The 14,013-nt window shown below is 38.2% G+C and overlaps 3 protein-coding genes across 5 annotated transcripts; 2 read left to right on the forward strand and 1 right to left on the reverse strand.

The window, feature by feature from the left end:
- Nucleotides 1-6,145, forward strand: PMS1 (DNA mismatch repair protein). 2 transcript variants are annotated; one of them, XM_068481708.2, is made up of 10 exons: nucleotides 1-1,623; nucleotides 1,747-3,126; nucleotides 3,886-4,148; nucleotides 4,234-4,360; nucleotides 4,548-4,616; nucleotides 4,759-4,832; nucleotides 4,969-5,034; nucleotides 5,135-5,238; nucleotides 5,491-5,672; nucleotides 5,823-6,145. In XM_068481708.2, exons 1-10 carry the CDS (start codon nucleotides 1,063-1,065, stop codon nucleotides 5,949-5,951), a joined length of 2,955 nt encoding a protein of 984 aa, XP_068337809.2. In that variant the 5' UTR covers nucleotides 1-1,062; the 3' UTR covers nucleotides 5,952-6,145. The 2 variants fall into 2 exon arrangements, with proteins under 2 accessions (XP_068337809.2, XP_088535838.1); XM_088679712.1 differs by having other exon boundaries at nucleotides 857-1,627.
- Nucleotides 6,146-6,902: 757 nt separating this feature from the next.
- On the forward strand, nucleotides 6,903-8,871 carry LOC137742149 (sm-like protein LSM4). Of its 2 annotated transcripts, none has more exons than XM_068481915.2 (8): nucleotides 6,903-7,054; nucleotides 7,204-7,248; nucleotides 7,447-7,488; nucleotides 7,619-7,717; nucleotides 7,821-7,898; nucleotides 8,122-8,161; nucleotides 8,298-8,462; nucleotides 8,656-8,871. In XM_068481915.2, exons 2-8 carry the CDS (start codon nucleotides 7,246-7,248, stop codon nucleotides 8,676-8,678), a joined length of 450 nt encoding a protein of 149 aa, XP_068338016.1. In that variant the 5' UTR covers nucleotides 6,903-7,054; nucleotides 7,204-7,245; the 3' UTR covers nucleotides 8,679-8,871. The 2 variants fall into 2 exon arrangements, with proteins under 2 accessions (XP_068338016.1, XP_088536329.1); XM_088680203.1 differs by having other exon boundaries at nucleotides 7,032-7,101.
- An 856-nt stretch (nucleotides 8,872-9,727) lies between these two features.
- On the reverse strand, nucleotides 9,728-12,569 carry LOC137742702 (WD repeat-containing protein GTS1). Its single transcript, XM_068482636.2, has 8 exons — nucleotides 12,328-12,569; nucleotides 11,905-12,112; nucleotides 11,712-11,807; nucleotides 11,208-11,282; nucleotides 10,946-11,056; nucleotides 10,779-10,870; nucleotides 10,475-10,556; nucleotides 9,728-10,273 (listed from the first exon to the last, which is right to left on the reverse strand). The coding sequence occupies exons 1-8, from the start codon at nucleotides 12,453-12,455 to the stop codon at nucleotides 9,908-9,910; spliced, it is 1,158 nt and encodes a 385-aa protein (XP_068338737.2). The 5' UTR covers nucleotides 12,456-12,569; the 3' UTR covers nucleotides 9,728-9,907.
- Nucleotides 12,570-14,013: the final 1,444 nt, after the last annotated feature.

A 14,013-nucleotide genomic window follows, 5' to 3' on the forward strand; every position in this document is an offset into this window, starting at 1 on the left:
GGTTAATGCACTTGTATTTGAAGAATTACGTTTGTGGACTTTGTTAGAGATGCTCATTGAGTTGCTACGTACCAAAAAGTGATTTATACCAGTTAGTTCTTTAGTCGAGTGGTATTGTTGTTCACTTATAAGTCTAAAGTTTTAGGAATCAAAGCAAAATGTAGAGCATTGGTTGAAATTTAATTTAAAAAAAACTCCAAAATTTACCCGATACTAATTCCTTGTACTCGCCACCAAGCACTTTAAAACATTGTTTGTCTTCTTAAAGCATCTTCAAATGAGACGTTAAAAAATATATGTCCAATTTTACTGGATTTTGATGTGGCATTTTAAAGCCTACAACTTGATATTCAAGATATTGTCTTTTATGTCAAATGGTAGACTTTAAAATGCCACGTCAACATTCAAATAAAAGTTGACATGTTTTTGAATGTTTCATTTGAAATTGCTCTAACAAGGCGAACAATGTCTACATATACAATCAGTATTAGATAAATTTTAGATTTTTTTTAACAATGGTTAAATCTAGAATTAAAAAGATGACAAACTTAAAGCAATGTTTAATTTCTTATGCGCCTGAGTTTAAATTTTTTTTTTTTTTTTTGCAATTGAATTAATTTGAATTCCTCCTTTCATAATTTATACAATATCACTTAAGAAAAAAAAAATTAATAAAAATAGTTTGAAAATTTTGAGTTTTAATGATAAAGTCAAAATAAAGGGTAAAATAAATAGTAATAAATTTGATTTTTTAGTTTAAAAATGTGGTTTTTCGTTAAAGAGAACATGACCGAAAATTTTTCATTAAAATTCCGAAGAAAAATCGAAAAGATAAAAAATTGAAAATGAAAGAAGTAGAGGGGAAAAGCTGCAGACGAGTGAAACGTCAGCTTCGGCCGCGTAAACACCAGTCCCTCCCGCGCTCTAACGGTTGCGCTTCATTTTTAGGCGGCAAAATTCGAAAGGTCAATTTCTAGGGTTTTTCCACTTTTTCTACGATCGAGCATTTTCCCGGTGCATTTCAACTCAGAAACGGCATCATATCGATGATTTAGGGTTTAAATGGAAGCAGCAGCAGCTCCGTACGATTCCCCCACAATAAAGCCGATAAACAAGGGCGTGGTGCACAGGATCTGCGCCGGCCAAGTGATTCTCGACCTCTCCGCCGCCGTGAAGGAATTGGTGGAGAACAGCCTTGACGCCGGCGCCACCAGCATCGAAATCGCCCTCAAAGACTACGGCAAAGAGTGGTTCCAGATCGTCGACAATGGCTGTGGCATTTCGCCGAACAACTTCCGTGTCCTTGCCCTCAAGCATCACACCTCGAAGCTTGCCGGGTTCCCGGACCTCCAGTCCCTCACCACCTTCGGCTTCCGCGGCGAGGCCTTGAGCTCTCTCTGTGCTTTGGGGGATTTGACTGTGGAAACCAGGACCAAGAACGAGACCGTCGCCACGCACTTGACATTCGACCATTCGGGTTTGTTGGTCGCCGAGAAGAAGACCGCCCGGCAAGTGGGCACTACCGTCACGGTGAAGAACTTGTTTTCGAATTTACCAGTGCGGTGCAAGGAATTCAGCCGCAACATTCGGAAGGAGTATGGAAAGCTTGTTTCTTTATTGAATGTGTGTGAGTTTTATAACTTATTATAGCATAATACATTGTTACTTTATAATGTTATATTGAGTGCCATGGATAGTGTAGATTCGTAACTTATATCGTTATACTTGTGGTATTTGGATTTATAGGCCTATGCTCTTATTGCAAAAGGCGTTCGGTTAGTCTGCACGAATGCTACTGGTAAAAATGCGAAATCTGTGGTACTTAAAACACAAGGGAGTGGTTCCCTTAAAGATAACATTGTCACACTGTTTGGATTGACCACGTTCAATTGCTTAGAACCAGTGAGTATATCTGTGTCTGAAAGTTGCAAGGTTGATGGTTTTCTGTCCAAGTCGGGACAGGGTAGTGGGCGAAATATGGGAGATAGACAGTACTTTTTTGTGAATGGTAGGCCGGTGGATATGCCTAAAGTTACCAAGCTTGTGAATGAGTTGTATAGAAGAGCAAATTCCCAGCAGCACCCCATTGCAATAATGAATTTTACGGTTCCAACAAGAGCGTGTGATGTCAATGTAACTCCTGATAAAAGGAAAGTGTTCTTTTCTGATGAAAGCGCCATACTGGTTGCCCTTAGGGAGGGTTTACAGGAGATTTATTCTTCAAGTAATGCTCATTACACTGTAAATAAAATTGAGGACCCTACTAAGGAAGCAGATAGGTCAGAGTTGTGTTCTCCTCGTCAAAGGTCTAAGTTTCTGAAACAATCGCCTACAGAGGATGATGTTTCTGAAGAAGTGAGCATTGCCACTCCAGGCGGTTTGCTGCAAACATATTCTCCAAGTGATGCTCCTTGTTCTATTAATAAAGTTGAGGAGGTGCCTACTAAGGAAGCAGGTAGCTCTGAGTCATGTTTTCGTCGTCAAATGTCTCGTATGTTCCCGAAGCAATCATCTCTGGATGGCAGTGTTCCCGAAGAAATTCATGTTAAGGATCACCTTGCAGAAGGCAATGCTCGTCCGAAAGCTCCTGAAACTGAGTCTGAGTACACCAATGATGTAGAAGAGTTGAGCCTAGAAGATGCAATGAGCAAGGGCTTTACTCTTAGAGTACACAGCAGTAAGAAGGTTGGTGGTAGTAGTAGCAAATTAACAACAGATATCAACAGTATGATAACTGATCAAACTCATTCTCTTTCAAGAGTGGTTGAGAATGCTGCCAATGGAGATTCATGTAGTCGTTCAATCTCTGTTCAATCATCACTCAATCAATTTGTGACCGTAAGTAAAAGAAAACATGAAAATATTAGTACAGTGCTATCTGAAATGCCTGTCCTAAGGAACCGAGCTCTTCATTCTCACTCCAAGGAAAGCACTTCTGATTTGCATGCTACTGTTTCAAACTCTCCTGTTCGACATGACCAGGCCAATGCTTCTTCTGGGATTGATAACTCTGCTGAAGCTGATGAGAATGAGCCATCCAAGTATCTTAGAGCAGACAAGATTCTCAATAAAATTAGAGGTCCAATTTCTGTTGGGGGCAACACTAAAGATCTCAATCCTAGAGAGGTAAGCGGATTTCTAGTTTTTACCTAACTTCTTAACTTGTTTGTTTTGAGTTTGATGTGTACAAGACTAACAAGTTTCTCTTTCGGTAATTAAAATCAATGAGAGCTCAGGAAGTTATCACTGATGTTTTATGGCCCTAAGTTCTGACATCATTGCTGTATGCTTATTTTACACCATTTGCAATATTTTCTTTGGAGATGACAGAAAGCACTATAATTTGTTGAATCATGATATATCATTATCCTATCAAAAAGTTATGGCTTATTGTAGAAAATAGGTAAAAGAAATCAAGGTAGATAGAACGCATGGAATGCTTCTGAGATACTCAAGGTGATGCGGAACAGAGTTGGGGAGGGGAAATTTGATAGTTTAGCAGAATTAAAACAAAGAAAACTTAATTAACACAACAATAAAGAATAACTAGAAGCTCTTCAGGGGCCTCTCACCTGTTCTTGGCCTCACATCAAGAATTTTGGCATCTCACCAAAATAATCCCATTGCAGGATTAGAATTCCAATCTCTGGAAAACAAAGCTTTTCTATCCATCAACTCTTTATTGTTTTAACTATTGGAATTACAAGAGATATTTATAATGCTTAAACCTAAAGAACGCAGGAAAGTAAACCCATTCTAGGAAAGAAATCCTAATCCAAAATAGAATAGGAACTAAATCTAAGCCTAATCAAACTGGAAATAATCTTAGTCCAGATAATAGTAGGATTGAAACTTTAATCCTAATACTTGACAATTCAATTACAGGATGTACAGCCTCAACATATAGCAGATCCTCTTTCTAATATGGCATCACCTGCTTCACCTAGCGGAGGTCTAAATTGTTTGTCTGAAGATCTTCCTGTCCCAGCTCCATCACCTTCTTGTATACTATTAGACACTCCAAAGACTTCTTCTGGTGTTATGATGTGTTCAACCTTGCAATTTAGCTTTCAAGACCTAAAAACAAGGAGGCTGCGGATGTTGTCTAGATCGAAATCAAGCTTACCTGGAGGAGTAAAAGCACAAAGGTCTTTTAGAATGGTTACTTTTGAAGCATGCAAAGTTTTGGTAAATGCTGTTTTTGATGGGAAAGATTTGTATTCCCACTAACAGGTGCTTTGCTGCTGCAACGCTTGAGCTTTCTCAATCAGAAAACGAGGAGCGGAAAGCAAGGGCTTTAGCTGCAGCTACTACTGAGTTGGAAAGACTTTTTAGAAAGCAAGATTTTGGCAGAATGAAGGTAGTTGCTTGCTAAACCATATGTTTTGCACTTCTGTGCTATTACCAACATCAGCTTTCCTTGACTGGATCTTTTGATCATTTCTTACTTTTCTTTCTGTTCTACGTTTTCCTCACATATTTACTCCACACATGCATTTGGATTATGTTTAGCTGGTATTGACATCCAGTTGCTTCCCAATTTTTAGGTAATTGGGCAATTCAATCTTGGCTTCATCATTGGGAAGTTAGATCAAGATCTGTTTATTGTGGATCAAGTATGTACCATCCATGGTTCAGAATTAGTTTAATGTTGAGTGGTGTAATGCTGTTAGTTCTTCCCGCTTCAAATTTTTGCACTACGTTCACATATTTACCTCGGTGAAAACTGGGACCTGATATAGTCTTTTCTCTTTCCAGCATGCAGCTGATGAGAAGTACAATTTTGAGCGTCTATCACAATCTACTATCTTAAACCAACAGCCTCTTCTTCGGTGAGTTAGAGTTTTTGAATACCTTTATTGGGCATGTCCTAATCCCAGTATGTATGGATTATTGTTTCAGAGGACTTTTCCCTTATGAAATCGGAGATAAAGTAGGTAGGCCTTATTTTCACCTTTGATTGTGTAGGCCATTGAGGTTAGAGTTATCTCCTCAGGAAGAAGTTGTTGCTTCAATGCACATAGACATAATCAGGTGCAAAATCTGTCTGACTACGTTCTTTCATACACATATTACTCATTAATAATAAGATTATATTTTGATCCTTACCTCGGGTTTCTGGTTTCAATCTTAGGAAAAATGGATTCTCTTTGGAAGAGGATCCACAGGCTCCGCCTGGGCAACATTTTAAATTGAAAGCTGTCCCCTTCAGTAAAAACATAACTTTTGGAGTTGAAGGTACGAATTATTTTCAAATATTTCCATGTCAGTTGGAGAGAATATTGACAATGTTTTGTTTGACAGACTAGGATTCGCCGGTCTCCAATGAATTTAACTTACATTTGCATTTGAATGTCCATGTTCATATATGGAGTCCGTTATTGTACCTAGTCATACTATCTGTAACATGTTTTTCTTCTGAAAAAGCCACACGCACTTTCACGGAAGGATGCACACAAGACGATGATTATTGTTTTTGGTTTTAAACAGATGTCAAGGACCTGATTTCCACTCTTGCTGATAGTCACGGGGAATGCTCAGTCATGGGGAGTTATAAGACGGACACAGTTGATTCTGTTTGCCCATCAAGAGTTCGTGCAATGCTAGCATCACGCGCATGCAGATCATCTGTTATGATCGGGGACGCCCTTGGAAGAAATGAGATGCAGAAGGTAACACCCTTTTGCATAATCTTGTATTACTGTTGATCCTCCGCCTGTTTCGCAACCACCTGACTCTTTAACCCTTTTCAGTAACACCTCGGTAAATTTCAGTTTGTAGTATCAAACCGTGCAAAATTCTGACATAATCGACTGTTTCAGATTCTTGAGCATTTGGCGGGTCTGAAGTCTCCTTGGAATTGCCCGCATGGCAGGCCGACTATGCGCCATTTGGTCGACTTGAAAACCATACGCAGAAGGTCCGAAGAAGGCGATGATGAAGACTCTTGATGGATGTTTCCTAACCTCGACCGGGGAACTACCTGGTGGTCCCCTAACTTATTTTGTACTTTCTTCACTTGATGAAACATTTGCCTTCCAAACTCCAAGCACTGCGAAGTAGGGCAGTTTTCATTTGGAACTTTTTCATGTACGGTGATGAAATTGGGTTTTGGCTACGTGGAACTTTTCGTTACAAGAACAAAGCTCGTATAGTAAAATAAGAGCACAAGTTATTCATGAGCGGATTATACTAAAGGAAAACGAATGGAAATGGTTTGAAAACTTTGAGTATTAATGATAAGAACAAATTAAAGGGTCAAGTAGATGGTATCAGGATTGACTTTTAGTGTAAAAATATGGGTTTTCTTTAAAGTGAACAATACAAAGAAGTTTTCATTAAAGCTCTCTTATACTAAAGTTCAAAATTCAACTAAATTTGCTAATAAGTTTAATATTTTATTCAAGCTCGGCTATTTCTTTCTTTTTTCTTTACTAGCTGCATTCAACTAAATTTGCTAATAAGTTCAGTAGTTTATTCGAGCATGGCTCATTTTCTTTATCCACCACAAATCGAATGAGCCAAACACAAATAAACTTGAACTGTGTTAAGTTGATTTACATAATTTGTATTAAAATATTAAACGTATTAGCAAATTTAGTTGAATTTTGAGTTTTAGTATAATCTGCTCGTAAAGCTCGTGAATAAATTTGTGGCTAGAAGAAGGCTGAAATGTTTCTGTAAATCTTTCTGATCTATGTAAGTAGTGGATAATCGTGGTTTGCCATCAATTGTCCATCTTTAAATTAAAATTGTCCATCTTTAAATTAAATTTAAAATAAAAAAAATTAAAAAATAAAAAAAAAAAACAATAACAACAACAACAACAAAACCAACAACAAATAAATAAATTGAAATTCAAAACCCTTTAAACCCATATATAAAGGAATAAAAGGGAGGAGAGGGTGGAAGGTAATAAAGGCCAACTGTTTCGTTTTTAACTTGTAAAGAACCCGCTCGATACTCGCTCAGAGAGATAGAGAGAGAGGCTATTGGAAGCAGAAGCAAACCGCGTAAAGCTCGGTCCTTTTTCGTGATCCAAGCCTGTGTGCTGGTAAATCTTCTACCTACTTCAGCTAGGGTTTTGTGCCGCATCGTCTTGTACCTAACAACTCTTACTTTTTCATAATCTTCAATTTCTTTTTATTTAGGGTTTTATTTTCTTGCTTTCTTGTTTAATTTATCTACCTATTTTGTTTGCAGGCCTCTTGATTTTCTCTAGGTTCGATTTCCAAGCCCTAAAAGATGGTATGTCACCCTCCCTGATTTTTATTTTTGTTTTGGGATTTTTGTTTGGTTTCTGAGAAAATGGAGGAAAGTGAGCTGAGGTTATATGAACCCACACAAATCTTAGGGTTCTTTTCCCTTTTTTCTATGAAATTTTGAATCTTTTTGCTTTGAAATTTTGAAATTTTTGCTTAACTTTGTTAATTTTCACTGCTGCAGCTTCCTCTTTCTTTGCTGAAGACTGCCCAAGGGCACCCTATGGTAAGATCTTGTCTTGTAACTTTACTGTGATGATTCTGGACTTAAAATTGCAATTTGACATAACCCCATTTTTCGATTTTGTTGTCGTCTACTGAGATCTATGATTTGCGGGTTTTGTGTGCTTTAATAGTTGGTAGAATTGAAAAATGGGGAGACTTACAATGGCCATTTGGTCAACTGTGATACTTGGATGAACATCCATCTTCGAGAAGTTATTTGTACCTCTAAAGTAAGAGTCATTTCATTTATGTTGTTAAGTTTTGGTGGACTTGAAATGATATATTACGATCGTATAAATAGTGTCATTAATTTTTTGTTGGAATACATTGTAGGATGGAGATAGGTTTTGGAGAATGCCTGAATGCTATATCCGTGGGAATACTATTAAGTATCTTAGAGTTCCTGATGAGGTATGCTTTGTGCTTGTATAAACCTTTTGGCCTTTCTATTCCCAGCATTCAATTTCTGTCATCAGACCAGGAATATAGTTCATGCTGATTAACTTCTATAGTGTAAAATGATAACACGTGCAATAGGTTTTTTGATTTCATCCAGCTTTATTTGCTCCGATTTTGTTCGAATACTTTAGAAGCTTATTAGACTAATCTAGTGTTGTTTCCTTTTGCATTTCAGGTGATTGACAAGGTCCAGGAAGAAACCAAGAATCGTTCAGGTATGATAATGTTATCTCATTTGGTAGTGTAGATCTTTTTATTCTCCGTCCCTGCATCCAAAATGGGTAAAGGATATAGCTTTATCCATTGAGAAAATTGCTTTCTAACTTTGTGTGCTTTGATAAACTTTTCCAGACAGGAAACCACCTGGAGTAGGGCGTGGGAGAGGAAGAGGTAGGGAGGATGGTCCTGGTGGACGACAGGCTAAAGGCATTGGACGCGGCTTGGATGATGGTGCCAAGGGTGCTGGTGGAGGCCGAGGCAGAGGTGGACCTGGTGGGAAGCCCGGTGGAAGCAGAGGTAACACTAGTTTTCCCATCTGCCCCTTATCATCCTCAAGGAAGAAAAGGGTTGATTTGTTGTATCTTCTTCTGTCTGTCGTACATTCGTAACTACATTTCTTCAAGGACTGTGGTAGCTTAGCTTATAAGTCATGAATCATTATCAATCTATATACTGGACGGGAGGCTTATCATTTTTGTTTTTCTGTCAGGTGGGGGTCGAGGCCGAGCTTGATTCAGCTTACAGTGTGAAACAAACAGCAAGATGGGCAAGTTTCTTCTTATTATCATGGTAATGCGATTTAGACGGAATGATTCAGGAAAAGTGTAGCCAATGTGTTTTTGTTCTATATGAAATGTATTTTGGTATCCGTTTGGCGGGTTTGAAAATTTATTGTTGACGATTTGTATCCATCTTTTCACTCTTATCACAATCTGTCTTGGTGGCACTATCTCAAGAGTGAGATGGTAAACCCTAATTAACTGTATGAGATCGAGAGTGGAGTTGACTATGAGGACGGTTACAACTCCACTCTCGACCGGTCAAGGTGGTAAATCGTTGGAAAATTAAACAAGTGACATGAATTAGACCAAAATATAGGATGAAAAGATCTTGACCCCCGGTTGCTCGGTGCATGCCAAACGTTGAGCAGTACCAGTAGCTAAAACGTACGTTGATCGGTAGCAATAGGCCTTGTGGCAACGAATTGAGACCCTAACTCGTCCTCTTCAGAACCAAGCTTCCGAAACCAAACAATCGAGTCTCTGAACTGCCAAAGAACTCGAAGATGTTAAGGAGACAATGGAAGAAGTTGAACGTTCTTTCTGAGGTTCTCAGAAAAATGACGCAACACGAAGCTAACACGGATTACAAGCATAAATCCTGAAGAACAAAGAATTTTGGAATCACCAGAGTTGGGGATAAAACCGAAAGGTTTGTCCTGGGGAAGCTCAAGGGCCTTAGGGATGTAAAACAACATTAATCAAACGACAAACAAAAAGCCCATTTCGTCTTCAATCCACTCAACCATTTGTTCTACATCAGAAAATATTTCGGAAAGTTGGCTTAGGGTTGGAAAAAGATTTCAAAGATTCCAATTTAATTCGGTAAACAGTAGCGGAACTTTTCCAAAGGCGGAAATTATAAAATTATTTTTGTGGGATCGACTGCATGCACTCTTGTAGATGTTCAATCATGGAAGTCATAAGATGGCCACAGTTGATTATGTTTGCCCATGTATCGAGAGTTGGAGCGATGCTTGCATCACACGCATGCTGATCATCTGAAGAGCAAAGATTTGGTACTTACGAAATTCCTCTGAAATTTTACATTGTAAATGGTGGATAGATCATACAAATATGGTACAGGAGACCGGTATCCTTACCGAAACAGAATACAAAATGAACAAAATTACAAGAAAGGCAAACAAACTTATAGTCGGAGAAGCTAAAAACATCCTGATTCTAGTAGGGTTGATGCCGTTTTGTGTTGCGGGTCCTAGGTGATCTTGCAACCAGTGCACTCGAAATCCATGATCGGTTTGTCTCGGGAGCATTATCTGATAACCAGCAACATAAGCGGCCATCTTCACCACCAGTCCATCCAAAAATGCTGTGGCCTTGGCTGGATCCGCTGGGCATGCTTGACATTGGCAACACACTTCGAACAATACCTGTGTGTCCACCTCCAAGAACTGCTTCAGCGGACCCTATAGCTTTGTTTCCTTTATAACTTACAGGGAAGTAACCTAAAGTGCCACTACTAGTGCCACCAATTACCCACAACTGTTCTGCTTCTCTTGAGTAGTGGCAATCAACAAAATAATCGACCTGCCAAATGGAGTTTACTTGGCTTGGCTAAAAGTAAAAGCATTTGTCTACGCTAAAATGATGGTATACACACAAAGTTTGTCAATATCCTCCATTTTAACGCCATACAAGATATTTCAAATGAATAATATGAAATATTCATATAAGGTTGATCTCATAACTAGTTGACTAAAAGAGAAGAATCTGTTAGAGAGAACTTACATCATCGAGTGTCCAGCCTTTAGAAGCCAAAGAACGAGCATCATGGAAATTCTTTTCGCTTGCATCCTTCCAGTCCCAGATACTACATGAGCAGTTATCAAGTTACAGGGAAAATATAAGCAGCACAAAACGCATATTTGTACTCAAAAGCAAGACAATTGTTCAAAGATCTTAACTTCAATCCTGTGTCCCGAGTTAGAAGATGCAAATCACTAACCAAGCCACTATGTTCACGAGACTAACAAATAGAAGTCGTGCATTGTGTGACTGGGGTAGATTCATAATCAATGATAGAAAGAGATACCTTAAGGTCTCAATATGGGTCAAACACCAGAGCTTTTGATACGTCTCTCCAAAAAACCCAACCTTCCCAATTGAAGTGCCAACATTTAGCACCTATATTTTTTGGAAGGTAAATCGTCATGACTATGTAAAACTATAAACTCTAAACCTCTTCAACTTTTAACTTACTGAATCTAGATGATCATCTTCATTGATATCTCCTTCGGTATCAAATATACACATCAATCCATCAACAGAAGCAGAAAGAAGCTTGCTTTGATGATCAGGGATGAAGTGAACCTATTGAAAACATTAAGTTATATAGGCCGCCCAGTTCTATCAAGTTCCACAACCTTCACAATGCAATTTGGCGGAAGAAAACGTTTCACATTGCTAAAGTTAAACTGTCAAATCCATATGTCAAACAAAAACAAAATGGATTAGAATCAACCTGGGTAACATCTTCTACATGAGAATCCTCAAGACATGCTACTTGTTTATTGCTCCTCCAATCCCAGAATAGTATCTGAGCATAACAAGTCAAACAGCAAGAAGGGGGAAAAACAAATGATATAGAATCTGTTGAAATATGTGAAGAATCATAAGCATACAACAACAACAAAGCCTTTTCCCACTAAGTGGGGTCGGCTATATGAATCCTAGAATGCCATTGCGCTCGGTTCTGTGTCACGTCTAGAATCATAAGCTTAAAAACTTAAAATGGTTTTGCACCCAATGAGTTTGAGCAGACTAAAGAGTAAATGTGGAATGTTGAGCGTGCTATCTTCTGAAATTTTAGCCTACAACTGACACGATCTTCACTAATGTGGAACGTTGAATTATTGATAACACGAAGAACATAAAACTAGAAAAATAACGAGCTACATGAAAATCTTGATTAATTAATGACTGGAGCCACAAAACACAATTAAAGCCATTACAATGGATGCAGCACCTGAGCATCACATCCCGCGGCGAGAAGATTGTTCCCTGATCCTCCGAACGAAAAGCTGAAAATCTCCTGAGAAGAGCCAGAATGAAAAGATGAAACCTGCATCATTAACAATCAAACAAAAACGAGTTAAGAAACATTTGTGTTTATGCATGCAAAACATTGTTAGTTTATGTCTGCAATTCGGGGAGCGAACCTGTTGAAATGTGCGCGTGTCCCAAGCTCGAATCGTTCCATCAGAAGAACAAGAGTGCAGGACATGTGGAGTTGATGGACCTGAAAATGCAATTTGGTTGATAGTGGCAGAGTGGCCCTTGCACTCTCCGTAGTACTGGCCCGTCACCGGAGAGTACACCTTCACGGCGTTGGTCGAAAGCGACACCGCCATTGCCGTCCAATCATCCCTTCCACCAAAAATCCCACAAAAATTCAACACCCAATGAATAATCATAAAACCTAATTAAGCACAACCCTGTGGTTTCAGAACAAATATACGAAAGCAAAGAGATTGAGGTAAAGTGCGAGCTGAAGAACGCAACTCAAAGGTTAAGTTGCTCATTTCTCAGAATTTTCCTGGTAAACAAACAGAAAGTAAAAGTTAAGAAGAAAAGGGACGTACTTGGGGGCAATTTGGAAGACATAGTCGTCGCCGAAGTTGGTTTGGATGGAATTTTTTAGGGAGATACGCTTGAAGGGGTCAGGATTGGACGGAGGGAGTTCCTCCACCTCCATGTCCGTAGCTTCCATCTCTGTCTCTGTCTCTCTCTCCGGCTGGACAAATATATGTAATTTGGGGTTTAGGGTTTTAGTTCCGCAACGGACCACGGTAGGGGTCAGCCAAGTCTACTTTAAGTCAACCACTAAATACGTACCAGGAATGCACTATTACGGATAAAATAATCGTCCAAGAGTTCCGTATCTCGTCATTGCTATCAAGGTTTCCCGAACAGCTAGACCTACATATCTAACCCACAACTTGGATGACTCGACGAGAATGTGAGGCTCTTGCCATTCTTACTTCGTCATCTCTCCTTCTACGCTTCTCATCCTCTTCCATCTCATTTTGGGCCACCTAGAGATTGAGCATTCCTTCTGGTTAAACAATTCTTCCTCTTGCAGATTGATTTCCCACAACATCCTTGAAGAAGAAGACATTGTAAAAATGAAGTAGAAACTATGAATAATGATAGAGATTTTGGCGAAGAAGAAAGCAGAAACTATGAATAATGATAGAGATCTTGAGAAAATTGGTGTCAAATTTGTGAGGATGGATGGTGGATTATATGGAGGATTCATAAAGGATTAGGTTGTAGATAATGTCACGTGGCATGCCGTCATTCGTTAAAAATCTTATGGAAATCTATCCTCAAAGATTGTAAACAGATTATGACACGTGACGCAACGTGATTGGTTAATAATCTTATCGGAAATCCATCACCAATAATTGTCTTTTCGGAAACGAGAACGATTAAAAATCTTATTCGAAATTACAAATAAAAATTTTTTGTATTATTTTATAACTTTTCGGATAATGACATATGACGCAACAAGAACAATTAAAAATCTTATTCGAAATTACAAATAAAATTATTTTGTATTATTTTATAAATTAAAAAAATACTAATATTTTATTGCCTATTACCAGGGCTTTTGAAGTGCAACGATGGAGATGCAAAATGCGATTATTGTTCATTAAGGAGAATTATTGTTCATTGGATGGATAGCATGGTGTATTGCCTGGGGAGGGTTTCCCATGCTGGAACTGCTCTAAAAGCGTTTGACGAATCCGGATCTTCTTGCAAGATTCTAGAAATCCGTGAATCATATCCGATAAAAATTATTTTAAATATTTTTATCTAAAATTAAATACAAACAATATCTGATAAAAATTAATCTTACGATGTATAATGAATAAACACGATTTATGTTTTTCTATGATCCTGTTAAAAAAATATAATAACACTCATAATTTTTAATTAATTTTTAGAATTCAGCGCTTGAAAAATGTGGCGACTAACCTACGGAATTTGGTTATCACACTTTTTAGGCCTCAGTGGTAAGTTTACAAAATTTTAAAAAATACTTACGACTCAATGAAAATTTAACATCGCTATCAAGTAACATATTTTTAATGCCGAACGTAGAAGAGTTGTGAGTGTACTCACGACCCCTAAATCGTTTTATAAACTTCTGTGTTTTTCATTCCACTTAATGATTTAAACACGTAAACCGCTAACTTACAGATCTTTAAAAATTTTGGAAGAAACTAAAATAATATATATAATGATTGAAGCTAATGAAATAC

This window comes from Pyrus communis, chromosome 11 (genome assembly GCF_041283825.1).
Source record: "Pyrus communis isolate YQ-2024b chromosome 11, ASM4128382v1, whole genome shotgun sequence".
Classification (NCBI taxonomy): domain Eukaryota; kingdom Viridiplantae; phylum Streptophyta; class Magnoliopsida; order Rosales; family Rosaceae; genus Pyrus; species Pyrus communis.